This window comes from Podarcis melisellensis, assembly GCF_964234715.1.
Source record: "Podarcis melisellensis genome assembly, chromosome: 13".
Classification (NCBI taxonomy): Eukaryota; Metazoa; Chordata; class Lepidosauria; order Squamata; family Lacertidae; genus Podarcis; species Podarcis melisellensis.
Genome location: NC_138545.1, coordinates 3,072,993 through 3,091,328, shown reverse-complemented (window position 1 = coordinate 3,091,328; position 18,336 = coordinate 3,072,993). Strand labels below are relative to the sequence as shown.

Genomic DNA, 18,336 nt, shown 5'->3' with positions numbered 1-18,336 from the left:
GCTAACACCAGTAAAATCACAGTACAGTGGTACCTCGGGTTACATATGCTTCAAGTTACATACGCTTCAGGTTACATACGCTTCAGGTTACAGGCTCCGCTAACCCAGAAATAGTACCTCAGGTTAAGAACTTTGCTTCAGGATGAGAACAGAAATCGTGCTCCGGCGGCGTGGCGGCAGCGGGAGGCCCCATTAGCTACAGTGGTGCTTCAGGTTAAGAACAGTTTCAGGTTAAGAACGGAGCTCCAGAACGAATTAAGTACTTAACCCGAGGTACCACTGTAAAAATATAATAGGGGGGAAAGAGAGGGGGGGAAGAAAAAGGAAAAGGAAAAAAAAAATACAGGTTAAAAAGCAATTTAAAATGCAGCCTTTGATAAATCAAAGATCAATAAGGGGAGGGAAACATAAGGGTCAGACTGAGTCCAAACCAACGTCCAGGCGGAACAGCTCTGTCTTGCAGACCCTGCGGAAAGATGTCAAGTGGCGCAGGGCCCTGGTCTCTTGGGACAGAGTGTTCCACAAAGTCGGGGCCAGTGCTGAAAAGGCCCTGTCCCTAGTTGAGACCAATCTAACCTCCTTGAGCCTCAGGACCTCCAAAATGTTTTTATTTGTGGACCTTAAGGTCCTCCGCGGGGCGTACCAGGAGAGGCGGTCCAGTAGGTATGGAGTAACTGTGCCCCTAAAGGACCAGGTGCTCGGTCCAGTATTCAGAAGTACTGTTATTGGGGGTCAGGGGTTGGGCGGGTGTGGGGGACTCCCTGGTCCTGAATGGGGCAACTGTGCCCCCGAAGGACCAGGTGCGCAGCCTGGGAGTCATTCTGGACTCACCACTGTCCATGGAGGCGCAGGTCAGTTCTGTGTACAGGGCAGATGTCTGCCAGCTCCATCTGGTGCGCAGGATGAGACCCTCCCTGCCCTCAGACTGTCTGACCAGAGTGGCACACGCTCTGGTTATCTCCCGCTTGGACTACTGCAATGCGCTCTACGTGGGGCTACCTTTGAAAGTGACCCAGAAACTGCAATTAATCCAGAATGCGGCAGCCAGACTAGGGACTGGGAGACCACAAAACACCAGTCTTGAAAGACCTCCATTGGCTCCCAGTACGTTTCTGAGCACAATTCAAAATGTTGGTGCTGACCTTGAAAGCCCTAAACGGCCTCAAAGGCCCAGTAGACCTGAAGGAGCGTCTCCACCCCCATTGTTCTACCCGGACACTGAGGTCCAGCTCCGAGGGCCTTCTGGCGGTTCCCTCCCTGCGAGAAGCAAAGCTACAGCTGTTATGTACTGAGTCGAATAGGATCCAAACTGCAGCAGTCTGATTGGTCCTAGAACAATAGGCTCCAAAAGGCAGCAGTCTGATTGGTCCTAGAACAATAGGCTCCAAAAGGCATCAGTCTGATTGGTCCTAGAACAATTCAGCAGTATGATTGGTTAGCAGGAACCACCCAATCATGCTCCAGATAGAAGTGAATCCACAACCTGATTGGCTTACAGTAGAATTCCGGAATTAGCCAATCATGTGCAGCCCATTGTGTAAATAATGTATATAAAGCAGATACTCTGAGGGGACATTCATTCATTCCTCCTCACCACTATGAGCTGAATAAAGAGCATGAAATCACTTTGCGACTCTGAGTATATTTCAACAGCCAACCAGGCAGAGGGCCTTCTCGGTGGTGGTGCCCTCCTTGTGGAATGCCCTCCAACCAGATGTCAAAGAGAACAATAACTACCAGACTTTTAGAAGACATCTGAAGGCAGCCCTGTTTAGGGAAGCTTTTAATGTTTGATGTATTACAGTATTTTAATATTTTTTGGAAGCCTCCCACAGTGGCTGGGGAAACTCATAATAAATAGTAAATTATCATTATTATTATTATTATTATTATTATTATTATTATTATGCCATCTAACTTAGCAACCAGAGGGACGCTAACCTGCCGATCAGAAGGTCGGCGGTTCGAATCCCCGCGACAGGGTGAGCTCCCGTTGCTCGGTCCCAGCTCCTGCTAACCTAGCTGTTCAAAAGCTCGTCAAAGTGCAAGTAGATAAATAGGTACCACTCCGGCAGGAAGGTAACAGGCGTTTCCGTGCACTGCTCTGGTTCCCTAGAAGCAGCTTAGTCCTGCTAGCCACATGACCCGGAAGCTGTACGCCGGCTCCCTCGGCCAATAAAGCGAGATGAGCGCCGCAACCCCAGAGTCGGCCACAACTGGACCTAACGGTCAGGGATCCCTTTACATTTACCTTTTAACTTAGCAACCATCATCACATCTTGTGGCAGGGAGTTCCGTAGCTGAACGATGCCTTGTGTAAAGCAGTATTTACTTTCCTCTCTCCTGAATCTGATTGGATGGGAGCACTGGATGCCCCGTTCATGATCCATACTGTCGCAAATTCGAACTCTCCACCCTGATCTGGCGGGTTGGGATGGATGACCTTCCGGTGTCCCTTCCAAGCCTACAATCCTAGCATCCATTCATTGGTCGCCACCAATCGAACCTCCTCCCAGTGGGGTTGCAGTAAAATTCCCGCCACGTTTGCAAAGCTCAGCAGGGACCGGTAAGGTTTCAAACTGGATGGGAGACGCGCGTTGAGAGCAGGGGGTTAGACTGGATGTCCTTTGGACACAAGATCTACCCACCCTGGAAGAATGGCAGATGAAGGTGATGGACTATATGGAACTGGTGGAAATGACTGGCAGAATCCGAGACCAGGGAGAAGAGTCGGTGGAGGAAGATTGGAAGAAATTTAAAGATTATTTACAGAAGTATTGTAAGATTAATGAATGTTAGAATGATGCTGGAATGAATTTATGTGATTTTAGCAGAAATGTAACAAAGATTTAAGAAAAATAGACTGTTAATTGCTGAAAGGAGGGAAAGCAAACTTATATTAATACCAGGATAAATTTTCAGGACAAAAACTGGAAAAGAGGGAAAGGATTTGCCGAAATGGATAATTGACTTAGAATACAAAAAAGGGAGGTGTGAGGAGGTCAGGGAAATAAGCCAATGAAAGGAAAGTAATGGAAAGATTCGCTGTATCTTTTTTTTTCTTTTTGATTTTAACGGATTTCAATTCTTTGTTTTTTCCCTTTGATTGTTCTTTTTCCTTTTTTGCATTTTATCCTTTCTTGTTTAAAAGAATGTTTTTCTTGATTTTCCTTTTAGTATTCCTAAAATTTTTAATAAAGATCTTATAAGATATATATATATAGACTGGATGTCCTTTGAGGTTCCCTTCCAATTCGAGGATTTTCTGAGTTCTCTGGCCGGCTCTGTCCCTTCCCCGATCCTCCTCCTTTCCCCACCCTCCCTCTTCCCTGGAGCATCCTGGGAAATGTAGTCCTCCGACCCAGGAGAAAACTTCCGTATCTCCAGCTGGTGATCTGCCATGGCCGCTACAGCAGCTGTGGACCAAGACCCCGCCGACTTCGCGGTGTCGATCCGCCCCTCCCGAGCCGAGGACTGCGCGGAGATCATGCGCATGATCCGGGTAGGCCCTTTCCCACGAGCAGGCAGGCAGCCAGGCAGGCAGGCATTCGACTGGTGCAGCTGCGTCCGGTTGAACTGGTGCACCTGTTGAATGTCCGCCTAAGCCCCAGCGCTGGCCCTCCCTGCAGCCCGAATTGCAAAAAAAAAGAGGTTTGTTGCTTATTGAGCCTTCATCCTGGTTTGCAGGCAGGCAGGGTGGATAAAAATAAATGTTTTTTAAAAAATAAATCGGATTTTTAAAATTTAAATCGGATTGTAAAATAAAAAGCTTTTGGAGGAAAAATCTTTCCAAAGATAGTTTTCTGTTTAAGTTGCATTAGAGCCCAAAGGCTATTCATCAGGAAATAAGGATTTGTTTTAAGTTTTTCAGTCTAAGTTGTTGGGTTTTTTTTAAAAAAAAAAATTGTTTAACCACATCGGTTAACAAACGTGGATACATATGCTATAATGTTATTGTTTTAACAAAAAAATTTCCTTCCTGTAGCACCTTAAAGACCAACTAAGTTGTCTTAGTTGGTGCTACTGGAAGGAATTTTTTTTGTTTTGACTATGGCAGACCAACACGGCTACCTATCTGTAACTGTTATTGTTTTAGTTAAATAAAATGTTTAAATTGTTATTAAGGAAATGATTGTTTTTCTCCTTCCGATCAAGCACCGTGGAAAAGTTGTCCAAATAGAAACAGTTAACTTGTTAAACCTCACAATAATTTCGTCATTTTCTGCCTGGGTGTTTCTTATAGTAGAACCAAATCAGTAATTTTTGTAAAAACTACTCTGAAAATTTATTATTCCAGAAATGAAACCTTCATCTGGTTGTAAACATTAAGATTATACCAGCAAGAATGAGTCTTTCTGTTAAAAAAATAATAATGATTTAAATCAAGTCTTACTGAACTCGTGATTTAAATCGATTTGATTTAAATCAAATCCACCCTGCAGACAGGGATTATTATTTAATTCCATTTATCTATTGCATTTATAGCCCACCGTTTCCCCCTCTTCCTCCTTTAATCCTCGCAACAGCTTTGCGAGGTAGGCGAGGCCTTAGCTCAGTTGGCAGAGCACAACTCTTCATCTTAGAGTCGTGGGTTCGAATCCCAAGTCGGTCAGAAAGATTCCTACATTTCAGGGGGGTGGGCTGGATGACCTGTGGGGGGGTCGAGACTTCTTTGCGGAGTTCACAGTTAAACTGCGGAACTCCCTGCCACTTGAGGCAGCCATGGCTACCAACTTTGATGGTTTTAAAAGAGGATTGTTCAAACCCAGTGGGGATGACTGTTTCCTAGTTCTGCTGGATCTCTCAGCGGCCTTTGACACCATCGACCATAACATCCTTCTGGACCGTCTAGAGGGGCTGGGAGCTGGGGGCACTGTCCTACAGTGGTTCCGCTCCTTCCTCCTGGGCCGTGTCCAGAAAGTGGTGGTGGGGGATGAGTGTTCAGACCCCTGGCCGCTCACTTGTGGGGTGCCTCAGGGTTCCCTCCTCTCCCCCATGCTTTTCAACATTTACATGCAGCCGCTGGGAGAGATCATCAGGGGGTTTGGACTGGGTGTTCATCAGTATGCAGATGATACCCAGCTCTACCTCTCTTTCAAATCGGAACCAGTGAAGGCGGTGAAGGTCCTGTGTGAGTGTCTGGAGGCGGTTGCAGGACGGATGGCGGCTAATGGATTGGGGTTGAATCCGGACAAAACAGAAGTACTGTTTTGGGGGGATAGGAGGTGGGCAGGTGTGGAGGACTCCCTGGTCCTGAATGGGGCAACTGTGCCCCTGAAGGACCAGGTGCGCAGCCTGGGAGTCATTCTGGACTCACTGCTGTCCATGGAGGCACAGGTCAATTCTGTGTCCAGATCAGCTGTCTACCAGCACCATCTGGTACGCAGGATGAGACCCTCCCTGCCTGCGGACTGTCTCTCCAGAGTGGCGCATGCTCTGGTTATCTCCTGCTTGGACTACTGCCCTGTGCTCTACGTGGGGCTACCTTTGAAGGTGACCTGGAAACTACAACTAATCCAGAATGCGGCAGCCAGACTGGGGACTGGGAGTGGCTGCTGGGACCACATAACACCAGTCTTGAAAGATCTATGCTGGCTCCCAGTACGTTTCTGAGCACAATTCAAAGTGTTGGTGCTGACCTTGAAAGCCCTAAACGGCCTCAAAGGCCCAGTAGACCTGAAGGAGCGTCTCCACCCCCATCGTTCAGCCCAGACACTGAGGTCCAGCTCCGAGGGCCTTTTGGCGGTTCCCTCCCTGCGAGAAGTGAAGTTACAGGGAACCAGGCAGAGGGCCTTCTCAGTGGTGGCGCCTGCCCTGTGGAACGCCCTCCCACCAGATGTCAAGGAAATAAGCAGCTATCTTCTTTTTAAAAGACATCTGAAGGCAGCCCTGTTTAGGGAAGTTTTTAATATTTAATGCTGTATGGTTTTCAACACTTGATTGGAAACCACCCAGAGTGGCTGGGGAAACTCAGCCAGATGGGCGGGGTATAAATAATAAATTATTATTATTATTATTATTATTATTATTATTATTATTATTATGGCTATGGGGCGGCTACGAGCCATAATGGCTCTGCTTCTGAAGGCCAGTTATTGGGAGCCACGGCGAGGGGGGAGAGCTGCGTTCGAATCCTGCTTGTCGCTTTCACCTAACGGGCGTCTGCTTGGCCACCCTGAGGGCGAGATGCCGAGAGAAAACTAGCCCAGTCTGTAGAGCGTGAGACATTTAATCTCAGGGCTGTGGGTTCGAATCCCACATTGGGCAAAAGATTCCTGCATATTGCAGCGGGGTGGGCTGGATGACCCCCGGGGGTCCTGCCCTACTCTACAATTCTAGGATCCAGAACAGGATTTGTTCAGGATATTGAGGAGGAATAAATTGAAACTGCGGGTGAGCTGATTTGGAGCAGTGTGAATTAATTGAAGCCTGGAAGCGGGGCCTGGGGGCGGGATTCATATGCGAGGCTTTTAAATCTTTAAATGTAGATTAGCATATTCAAATCCTATGCAGATGTGGGGGCCCAGGATCTTCCCCAGCCCTAGCAACAGCCCCCTGCTGTCAGAAGAAAAGGGAGCGAAGGCTCAGCCTCCTTTACAAAGTCAAAACTGGGCACACTCTGTAACAACGGTTCACCCTGCCTGACTTCAAAAGGAACCTCCTTGGCTTTGAAAGGCTGAGCCAGGATTTAACCGGAGAGTTTGATGCTGTTTGTTTTGCGCTGGACCACGGCCAGGGATTTCTGTCCTGTGGGTTTTGCATTAGCATAGCAAAGCTCACCGAAAGATTGTGTAATTGCCAGATATTGCTTCAGGCTATCCTCTTTCTGTGTCATTTGAGATTCTGCACAGAAACTTGCACTCGGCAGCTTGCAATCCAGAGAGGCTGCTGGATCAGTCCGGAGGGGGCACGATCCACTCCAGGATCCTGTTCTCACGGTGGCCGACCGTGATAAGAATTTTTAGGTCTTAGATATATATTAAAGGTAAAGGGACCCCTGGCCATTAGGTCCAGTTGTGGCCGACTCTGGGGTTGCGGCGCTCATCTCGCTTTATTGGCCAAGGGAGCCGGCGTACAGCTTCCAGGTCATGTGGCCCGCATGACTTAGCCACTTCTGGTGAACCAGAGCAGCGCATGGAAATGCCGTTTACCTTCCCACCGGAGCGGTACCTATTTATCTACTTGCACTCTGAGGTGCTTTCGAACTGCTAGGTGGGCAGGAGCAGGGACCGAGCAACGGGAGCTCACCCTGTCGCGGGGTGGCCACACAACCCGGAAAAACTGTCTGCGGACAAATGTCAGCTCCCTCGGCCAATAAAGTGAGATGAGCACCACAACCCCAGAGTCGTCCGCGACTGGACCTAATGGTCAGCGGTCCCTTTACTTAAACAGCGTGGATTTCAAGGGGTCTCCAAGCAGGGACATTGTTGTTGCTGTAAGGAGTGGCAGATCCTTTCATGCCACCGCCTACCTGCTCCTGCCACCGCCTCGCTCTTTGCCACAGGTGAGGTTGTGCCCATTTTGGGGGAGATCTGGGCCCAAATGGAGGTGATCTTGCCCAAAATCAGCACTTGAGGAGGGGAGGGTGTTATTCTCGGATCCTGATTGTAGGTTTCTTTTTTATATATATATAAATTTTATTAGTTTTCATTCAGTTATACATTTTATCCCAAATACAACAAATCATGACTGTTTTGGACTTCCTTCAGCGTCTCTGACAATCATCCATATTTATACCTTTAATACACATTCCCTTCTTTCGTATTGCCATTGTTCCTCCTTACTCCCATTATTTCTAATAACCAATACTTATTTGTTTTTCAACGTTCCTCTTGAAATCCCACTAGCGTTGTATTTACACCGCATATGTTTTTCAGATAATCCACCAATTTTCCCCAGTCCTCGATGAACAAAATCAGCACTTGAGGAGGGGAGGGTATTATTCTCGGATCCTGATTGTAGGTTTCTGACCAGGTTGTGTTGTAAACCAAAATTTGCCCTTTTCCCCTTATGGGGTATTCCAGAGCCCATATAGAGTCCTTGCGTAGGTTCCCTATTGGTAGGAGAAAATAGCAGAGGCCAACCAGAGAATATTGAGAAGCAAAGCAGCTAGTAAGCCTGATCTTTATTGATCTGTTGCAACAGGGTCCCCCACTCACCACACGCAGGAGGGAGGAGGAACCCCGAACAATATAGACATTTTAATTCCCTGCCCTGGAGCTCAAGACCACCCCTCCATACATCATACCTACATCACAGAAGAGGCGGTCTACAGCAGAAATCTGAGTGCCTTGTTTATCTCCTGTCTGCCAGGATATCTGTTAATGCTTACTTGATTGGATACCCTGGGGAGCCTGGCCAGTCTTTTGTAATGACAAATTTTTTTTTATGTGTGAAAATTCAAGGTCTTGGCAAGTGAGGTGGTGGGGCAGGTGTTGTACCCGCGGTTAATGTTCTCTTTCTCCCATTTCAGGAACTTGCTGAGTTTGAGAAAATGCCTGATCAGGTAGCAAACAGCAGTCAAGGTGAGGCTGAACCCCAGGTAGGAATTCTCATGGGCAAATCTTCCTTGGCCAGGTCTACTCACGGGGTGTTGTGTTCATGTTTGGGGCACAATGGTGGGATCAGCTTACGGTGGGCTGATGGTCGTTGTGGACTCAAACATCTCGAGGGCACCAGGTCTGGGAGAGGGGCTGCATTTCCTGCCGCGACCTGGCCACAGTGGTCCATGCGACGGTCACCTCCAGGCTTGACTACTGTAATTTGCTCTACGCGGGGCTGCCCTTGAAGCTGTCCCAGAAACTCCAGCGGGTGCAGAATGCTGCAGCGAGGCTCCTCACGGGGTCCCTGCCATGGGAGCATATTCACCCAGTGCTTTTCCAGCTGCACTGGCTCCTGGTGGAGTACAGGGTCAGGTTCAAGGTGCTGGTTTTTACCTTTAAAGCCCTTTGTGGCTTAGGGCTCTCGTATTTACGGGACCGCCTCTCCTGGTCTGCCCCGCAGAGGACCTTAAGATCCATGAATAATCATAGTTTAGAGGTCCCTAAGGAAGTCAGACCATCCTCCACCAGGACCAGGGCCTTCTCAGTGGTGGCTCCGACCTGGTGGAATGCTCTGTCCCAGGAGACCAGGGCCCTGCAGGATTTAACCTCCTTCTGTCAGGCCTGTAAGACAGAGCTATTCCACCTGGCCTTTAATTTGAATTCAGCCTGATCTTTTATTCCCCTTCTCTTCCCTCCCGCTCCCCTTTTATAAAGATCACCCACTCTGAGACCCCACAGCTAATTCTCCCCTGGCCTCCTCGCTGGCCCAAGTAGGACCAATTCAGCCAGCTAGCCCTGGGGATTATCTAATTGATTTTTGAATTTTGAATGTTATTGTCATTCATGTTTTTATACTGTATTTTATGCTGCTTTTATAATTAAGTGTTTTAAATTTGTTGTTAGCCACCCTGAGCTCGGTTTTTGAACCAGGAAGGGCAGGGTATAAATAACATTATTATTATTATTATTATTATTATTATTATTATTATTATTATGCCCCGCAGCATCCAGGAGCTCAGAATCACAGAAGTGTCGAGTCAAAAGCGACCCCTAGAGGCCATCTAGCTCAACCCCCCAGAATGCAGGAATCGCAGCTCAAGCATCCCCGACAGAGGGCCGTCCGGTCTCTGCATAAAAACCTCCACCTTCGGGGGGGGGGTTCATTCCACGGTTGAAAGGTGGTGGACAACCGCACTATGCAAAAGGAGAAGAGAATTGGTCTCTGCCCGCAAGGGGCTTGCAAAACAGAAAATCAACACAGGAGAGCCCACAAAGTCAGGAAATAGCTCCTGAAGGAATGAGCTCAATGAGCCCCTGAAGGACCAGGTGTGCAGCCTGGGAGTCATTTGGACTCACTGCTGTCCATGGAGGCGCAGGTCAATTCTGTGTCCAGGGCAGCTGTTTGCCAGCTCCATCTGGTGCACAGGATGAGACCCTCCCTGCCCGCAGACTGTCTGGCCAGAGTGGTGCATGCTCTGGTTATCTCCCGCTTGGACTACTGCCATGCACTCTATGTGGGGCTACCTTTGAAGGTGACCCGGAAACTGCAATTAATCCAGAATGCAGCAGCCAGACTGGTGACTGGGAGCGGCTGCCAGGACCACATAACACCGGTCTTGAAAGACCTCAACTGGCTCCCAGTACGTTTCCAAGCACAATTCAAAGTGTTGGTGCTGACCTTTAAAGCCCTAAACGGCCTCAAAGGCCCAGTGGACCTGAAGGAGCGTCTCCACCCCCATCGTTCAGCCCGGACACTGAGGTCCAGCTCCGAGGGCCTTCTGGCGGTTCCCTCCCTGCAAGAAGGGAGGTTACAGGGAACCAGGCAGAGGGCCTTCTCGGTGGTGGCACCCATCCTGTGGAACGCCCTCCCATCATAAGTCAAGGAAACAAACAACTATCTGACTTTTAGAAGACATCTGAAGGCAGCCCTCTTTAGGGAAGCTTTTAATGTTTAATAGGTTATTGTATTTTAGTGTTTTGTTGGAAGCTGCCCAGAGTGGCTGGGGAAACCCAGCCAGATGGGCAGGGTATGAATAACAAATTAGTAGTAGTAGTAGTAGTAGTATTGGTATTATTTCCAGAGCTCACCTGAACTTAAAAGCCCAAAGGTTTCGTGTCTACATAGCTAGTCGTCTTGCAGTTTTTCCTGGGTCCTGCTGACTCCGTTTTTTTCCCACCCCCTTCCTCTCGCTGTCTCTTTGATTCTCGCGTTTTTCTTTCCAGGACTTTACGAGGACGGCTTCTGCCAGGACCCCTTCTATAAATGTGTGGTGGCCGAGGTCCCCCCAAAACATCAGAGCAAAGACGGTAAGCGAGGTTCCTGCCCCCAAATCCCATCTTCTACATGACAAAGATGCAACCCTTTCCTCTCTGCCGCAATGGAGAGGTCCCCTTCTGTTCCCTCCTTCCGTCTCTCAATTAACCTCCGTCTCCGGGGTTCAGCGATGGGAGGGAAAGCAGAAGGAAGGATCGCCCAGGTTTGCCCCAGAGACATTCTGCCTTGGTCATAGCCTATCTGGAGTTCTGGGCACCCCAGTTTAAGGAGGATATCGACAAGCGATAGGGCGGCTAAGAGGATCAAGGGGTCTGGCCATATGAGGAGCGGTCGAAGGAGTTGGGAAGGGAGAAGGGAGAAGAGGGGACTGAGAGGTGATAGCCACCTTCAAAAATAATAGATTGGCAAATTAAATTACAGGAATTTGTAATTGAGATGGCTCAGTTGACGAGCAAACTCAGAGGAAACTCAAAGCAAAAATTTGTGGGGAAAATGAGATGGTTATAGAAGATACGTGCAAAAATACAATAACAGTTTTGACTCCGTGCTAGCGTTCGGGAGACAAAGGAAGTAAAAGGAGGTGGACAACAATTAAGGATTTGCTATGTTTTCTGAATGCATTGGAAAATCTATATAGAAAGGTTTGTTGTTTTGTGTACATTCAGTTGTAAGGTAAAATATACGTGGAGGGACTTGACAGGAAGTCAAAACTGAAGAAAAGATTTTTTAAGATAAATGTGAAAAAATATTTATTTTCATTATTATTATTATTGTGTGTGTGTGTGTGTGTTTGTGTGTGTGTGTGTTTTGCATGGAATGTTTGGGAGGAAATGAGATGGTAAATAACATATAGCAAACAAAATATTGATATATGTAATTTTTATTTCTCAATTATATTTTGTGGTAGTATGGTTCTGGCGATTTTCTCCCTGCGAGAAGCCAAGTTGCAGGGAACCAGGCACAGGGCCTTCTCGGTGGTGGCGCCTGCCCTGTGGAAAGCCCTCCCACCAGATGTCAAGGAAATAAACAACTATCTGACTTTTAGAAGACATCTGAAGGCAGCCCTGTTTAGGGAAGTTTTTAGTGACTGATGTTTTAATGTATTTTTAATCTTTGTTGGAAGCTGCCCAGAGTGGCTGGGGAAACCCAGCCAGATGGGCCTGGTATACTGTAAATAATAAATTATGACGTTGATGAATTAGATTTATAGACCTCCCTTCATCACAAGATCTCAGGATTGTTCACAGGATAAAATTCAAGGTAAATAGTTAAAATAACACACACACCCCGGCAGACACATTTAAAAGGCTGTAGAATATTGACCATGGGACGCGGGTGGCGCTGTGGGTTAAACCACAGATCCTAGGACTTGCCAATCAGAAGGTCGGCGGTTTGAATCCCCATGATGGGGTGAGCTCCCGTTGCTCGGTCCCTGCTCCTGCCAATCTAGCAGTTTGAAAGCATGTCAAAGTACAAGTAGATAAATAGGTACCACTCTGGCGGGAAGGTAAACAACATTTCCGTGCGCTGCTCTGGTTCGCCAGAAGCGGCTTAGTCCTGCTGGTCACATGACCCGGAAGCTGTACGCCGGCTCCCTCGGCCAGTGAGATGAGCTCCGCAACCCCAGAGTTGGCCACGACTGGAGCTAATGGTCAGGGGTCCCTTTACCTTTTTAGAATATTGACCAACCATTAATCTGCTATTGAAACTGTGTAGAACTGAATGCAAGAAGGTTTTTCCCTCCTCCCCTGTATCAAAGTTTTCAAATCCCTTTGGGCAGGGCCTTATATTTTTTGTTGTTTCCCTGCAAATGTCTACGAAACTCTCTATATGGATGGATTTCCCTCCTAAATTGACTTTTGAATTCCGAATTTATTGTTATTCCCGTTTTATACTGTATTTTATGCTGCTTTTTGTTGCATCAGTTAAGTGTTTTAAATTTGTTGTTAGCCGCCCTGAGCCCGGTTTTCTGAACCGGGAAGGGCAGGGTATAAATAATAATAATTATTATTATTATTATTATTATTAACCCTTGGGGTGCATTGCAACTCTCCGATTCTGCGATTTGCAATCCAGGGGGAATTTCAGAACCACTTATCCAGGTTCTTATCCCACGGGGAGGAGCCCACAATCTCTTGGGCAGCCCCCCAATATGTTTTCTGCCCCCCAAAAACTGCCTAGAGGAAAAGGGTGCGTTCAAATTGCCCGGGTCCTGGTTATGGTTGGCTGCTAACCTGATCCAGAAGAGCCCTGAACCATAGCTGTCAAGTGTCCCTTATCCCAGCGCCGTGTCCCGCTGCTGTCCCTTATTGATGATGTCCCTTAAACTTCCCGGGTTTCAAAGGAAGCAGCTCCTCTCCCTCCCTCCCTGCCGGCCAGGGAGGAGGGAGGCTCCAACTGTGTTGCTTGGCTGCGTTGCTCACCCAATAAGGAGTCTAGGAACGACTGGGGGGTGGAGCTTGCATGCCTTGTGCCAATCAAATCGGCCGCCTTGCCTGGGGACTCGCCTTTGCTCAGCGCTTCCCAGCAGAGAGGGGACGGTGGTTTTCCTTGCTGCATCCCCTTTGCCGGGTTGCTGCGCTGTGGGAACCACCGCTTGAGGTTTCGTTTGGCTGCTGGCTGGGCTTTCTGCCTTTGGCTCGGAAGTTGAACATACCTGTGCTTGGAAAATCCCTCATTTTGGCTGCTGATCCCTTATTTTCGAGGCTGCTGATCCCTTATTTTCAAATCTGTAAGTTGACAGCTATGCCCTGGACTGATTTTAGAAAAGCAGGTTGTGAGCTTTTGTCGTCATTCTTTCGTTTTTCCCCACTGCAGGCCACACCGTCGTGGGGTTCGGCCTGTATTTTTTCACTTACAGCACCTGGAAAGGCAGAAACATCTACATGGAAGACCTCTACGTCATGCCAGAGTTTCGGGGTATGGAAAAGGGGAAGGGAAGAGGCTGCTTCCAGGCTCCTAATCTGCGGGTTGCGGGTTTGAGTTCCGCATTGGGCAAAAATTTCCGTATCACAGGGAGTTGGACTGGGTGAAAGTTGGGGTCCCTTGCAACTCGACAATTCAGTGGATTCTATGAACAGACAGGAACTATAATTAAGAAATAATTAAGAAAATAAAGAAATAATTAAGAAAATAATTATTAAGAAATAATTAAGAAAATAAAGAAATAATTAAGAAAATGTGTGTGTGTGTGTGAGAGAGAGAGAGAGAGAGAGAGAGAGAGAGATCGTTGCACCTTCAAAGCAACCTGGCGCCCTCCACTTTCCTTGCACTACAACTCCCAAAACTCCCTGCGAGAAGTGAGGTTGCAGGGAACCAGGCAGAGGGCCTTCTCGGTGGTGGCGCCCGCCCTGTGGAACGCCCTCCTGTCAGATGTCAAGGAAATAAACAACTACCAGACTTTTAGAAGACATCTGAAGGCAGCCCTGTTTAGGGAAGCTTTTAATAGATTATTGTATTTTAATATTCTGTTGGAAGTCGCCCAGAGTGGCTGGGGTAACCCAGCCAGATAGGGGGGTATAAATAATAATAAATTACATGGGTACCTCAGGTTAAGTACTTAATTCATTCTGGAGGTCCGTACTTAACCTGAAACTGTTCTTAACCTGAAGCACCACTTTAGCTAGTGGGGCCTCCTGCTGCTGCCACACCGCCGGAGCACGATTTCTGTTCTCATCCTGAAGCAAAGATCTTAACCTGAAGCACTATTTCTGGGTTAGGGGAGTCTGTAACCTGAAGTGTATGTAACCTGAAGCGTATGTAACCCAAGGTACCATTGTATTATTATTAGGGACCCCTGACCATTAGGTCCATTCGTGACCGACTCTGGGGTTGCGGCGCTCACCTCGCTTTATTGACCGAGGGAGCCGGCGTACAGCTTCTGGGTCATGTGGCCAGCAGGGCTAAGCTGCTTCTGGCGAACCAGAGCAGCGCACGGAAACACCGTTTACCTTGCCCCCAGAGCAGTACCTATTGATCTACTTGCACTTTGACGTGCTTTCGAACTGCTAGGTTGGCAGGAGCAGGGACCGAGCAACGGGAGCTCACCCCGTCGTGGGGATTCGAACCGCCCACCTTCTGATCGGCAAGTCCTAGGCTCTGTGGTTTAACCCACAGCGCCACCCGCATCCCATATATTATATTATTATTATTATTATTATTATTATTATTATTATTATTATTATATCTGGAAGGAGTCCGGTTGCTTTGAAAACAAAGGTAAAATTTGGAGGGAGCAACCTAGGCCAGATGAGGGCGGGACATGTCCTGGGACGTGGTGGTGGAAGCCAGGATGCTGTGGCAGAGAGTTCCCAAGGCGTAAATACCGGGGGGGGGTGTATTTCCTTCCTTCGGAGAACCCAGGAGTCCTGTCTTCCTTCTGAGCGTTTCCTCTTCCTTCTGTCGCAGGGAGAGGCATTGGGAAGAAGCTGATGGGCGCCATTGCCAAGGTAAGAGCTGCCCCTACACAGAAATGTAACCTTCTACATGCCAAGCAACTGCTCTGCTACGTCCCTTTCCCCTACAAATAGGAACATCGGAAGCTGCCTCAGAGCCAGTCATGCCTCTGGGGTCCACCTAGCTTCATATGACCTGCTCGGGCTGGCAGCAATAACTCTCCAGGGTTTCAGACAGGTGTAAAGTAAAGGTGAAGGGACCCCTGACCATTAGGTCCAGTCGTGGCCGACTCTGGGGTTACGGCGCTCATCTCGTTTTATTGGCCGAGGGAGCTGGCGTACAGCTTCCGTGTCATGTGGCCAGCATGACTAAGCCGCTTCTGGTGAACCAGAGCAGCACACGGAAACGCCGTCTACCTTCCCGCCGGAGTGGTACCTATTTATCTACTTGCACTTTGACATGCTTTCAAACTGCTAGATTGGCAGGAGCTGGGACAGAGCAACGGGAGCTCAGCCTGTCGGGGGGATTCGAACCACCGATCTTCTGACCGGCGAGTCCTAGGCTCAGTGGTTTAACCCACAGCGCCACCTGCTTCAGGCAGGTGTAATAATAACAATTATTATTATTATTATTATTATTATTATTATTATTATTATTATACCTCACCCATGTGGCTGGGTTTCCCCAGCCACTCTAGGCGGCTCCCAACAGAATTAATGATAATAATAATGAAAAAGTGATAAAACATCAAACACTAAAAGCTTCCATAAACAGGGCTGCCTTCAGCTGTCTTCTAAAAGTCAGATAGTTGTTTATTTCCTTCACATCTGGTGGGAGGGCGTTCCACAGGGAGGGTGCCACCACCGAGAAGGCCCTCTGCCTGGTTCCCTGTAACTTGGCTTCTCGCAGTGAGGGAACCGCCAGAAGGCCCTCGGAGCTGGACCCAGGTGTCCGGGGTGGAGACGCTCCTTCAGGTCTACTGGGCCTTTGAGGCCGTTTAGGGCTTTCAAGGTCAGCACCAACACTTTGAATTGTGCTCAGAAATGTCCTGGGAGCCAATGTAGGTCTTTCAGGACCAGTGTTATGTGGTCTTGGCGGCCGCTCCCAGTCCCCAGTCTGGCTGCCACATTCTGGATTACAGTAGTTGCAGTTTCCGGGTCACCTTCAAAGGTAGCCCCACGTAGAGCAGTAGTCCAAGAGGAAGATAACCAGAGCATGCACCACTCTGGCGAGACAGTCTGCGGGCAGGGAGGGTCTCATCCTGCGTACCAGATGGAGCTGGCAGACAGCTGCCCTGGACACAGAATAGGCCTGCACCTCCATGGACAGCTGCAAGTCCGGAATGACTCCCAGGCTGCGCACCTGGTCCTTCATGGGAACAGTTGCCCCAGCGCTACCCAAAGATCCCAAGGGTTGAACCCACGACGTTCTGCAAGCCAAGCAGATGTCCTCCCTGCCAAGCTAAGGCCTCTCTTCTCCTCTTCCTCTGCAGATTGGCATGCAGAAAGGATGCACCCAGATGAAGTTCTCGGCTCTGGACTGGAACCAAAAGGCCATCGACTTATACCTTGGCAACGGCGCCGTGGACCTGACTGCCACTGAGGGCTGGCACGTCTTCCGCTTCGAAGAAGACGCCATGCGGCAGCTGGCAGAAGGGGCAGCCAGCAAATGAGGCGCGGGCAGAGATTTCGGACCAGCAGGACTGTCATCCCTCGGAGAACCCAGGAATCCGGGTTCCTTTATTCAGCCTGGACAGTGTGGTTGAGGAGGTTTAGCAGTAGCAGGGCCGCCGCTTCTTAGATTAGCAAAATGGCGGCGCTGGAAGGGGACCACCAAACGTCATCTATCTCAACCCCTTTGCGATGCAGGAATCGCACTCAAAGAATCCCTGACAAAGGGCCATTCAGCCTCTGCTTCGAAACCTCCGGGAAAGTATAGTCCAGCACCTTCTAGGACTACCATTGTTGAATGACTCTCACCATCAGAATCTGCTTAGTCCGAATCTCCTTTCTTGTAAACTGAAGCCATGGGTTCGAGTCCTACCCTCCTGAGCATGAGAAAACAAGCTTGCATCTTGTGATAGCCCTCCATGTGAGAAATATCTTAAGGGCTGTCACATGGAGGAGAGATGCAAGCTTCTTTTCTCCTGCTCTGGAGGGTAGGACTCGAACCCATGGCTTCAGTCTCAGTCCTCTCTCCTCCAGGCTAAATACCCCCAGCTCCTTCAACTGTTCCTCATACGCAGACTCCCTCAACTTCGGCCCTCCAGATGTTTTTGGCCTACAACTCCCATGATCCCTAGCTAGCAGGACCAGCGGTCAGGGATGCTGGGAATTGTAGTCTTTTGATCATCTTGGTTGCCCTCCTCTGCACACCTTCCAACTTGTCAATCTCCGCTTTAAACTGGGGTGTCCAGAACCGGACACAGGACTCCAGATGGGGTCTGTCCAAGGCAGAATAGAGCGGGATTATTCCTTCCCTTGACTGGACACTAGGCTTCTGTTGATGCAGCCTAGAATAGCATTGGCCTATTTTAAAGCCATAGTTTTCCCAGTAGTGATGTATGGAAGCGAGAGCTGGACCATAAAGAAGGCTGATCGCCGAAGAATTGATGCTTTTGAATTATGGTGCTGGAGGAGACTCTGGAGAGTCCCATGGACGGCAAGAAGATCAAACCTCTCCATTCTGAAGGAAATCAGCCCTGAATGCTCACTGGAAGGACAGATCCTGAAGCTGAGGCTCCAAGACTTTGGAGAAGACTCCCTGGAAAAGACCCTGATGTTGGGAAAGATGGAGGGCGCAAGGAGAAGGGGACGACGGAGGACGAGATGGTGGGACAGTGTTCTCGAAGCTACCAGCATGAGTTTGACCAAACTGCGGGAGGCAGTGGAAGACAGGAGAGCCTGGCGCGCTCTGGTTCAGGGGGTCACGAAGAGGCGGACACGACTAAACGACTAAACAACAACATTCCTTCCCTTGATTGTACTGCTAGTACGCCAGGTGTCCCCAATCCTATATTTGTGCATCTGGTTCTTCCTGCCCAAGTGCAGAATCTTGCATTTGTCCTGCCCGGAACACAATAAATGTCCTTGCCTTTGGGCTTGCCTCTTTTTTAACTCCCTG

At 48.7% G+C, this 18,336-nt stretch overlaps 1 protein-coding gene across 1 annotated transcript; it reads left to right on the top strand.

The window, feature by feature from the left end:
- The first annotated feature begins 3,346 nt into the window (after positions 1–3,346).
- Positions 3,347–17,809, top strand: LOC309355864 (thialysine N-epsilon-acetyltransferase-like). Its single transcript, XM_081887080.1, has 6 exons — positions 3,347–3,502; positions 8,474–8,525; positions 10,767–10,850; positions 13,636–13,737; positions 15,226–15,266; positions 16,706–17,809. The coding sequence occupies exons 1-6, from the start codon at positions 3,401–3,403 to the stop codon at positions 16,883–16,885; spliced, it is 561 nt and encodes a 186-aa protein (XP_081743206.1). The 5' UTR covers positions 3,347–3,400; the 3' UTR covers positions 16,886–17,809.
- The last annotated feature ends 527 nt before the right edge of the window (positions 17,810–18,336 follow it).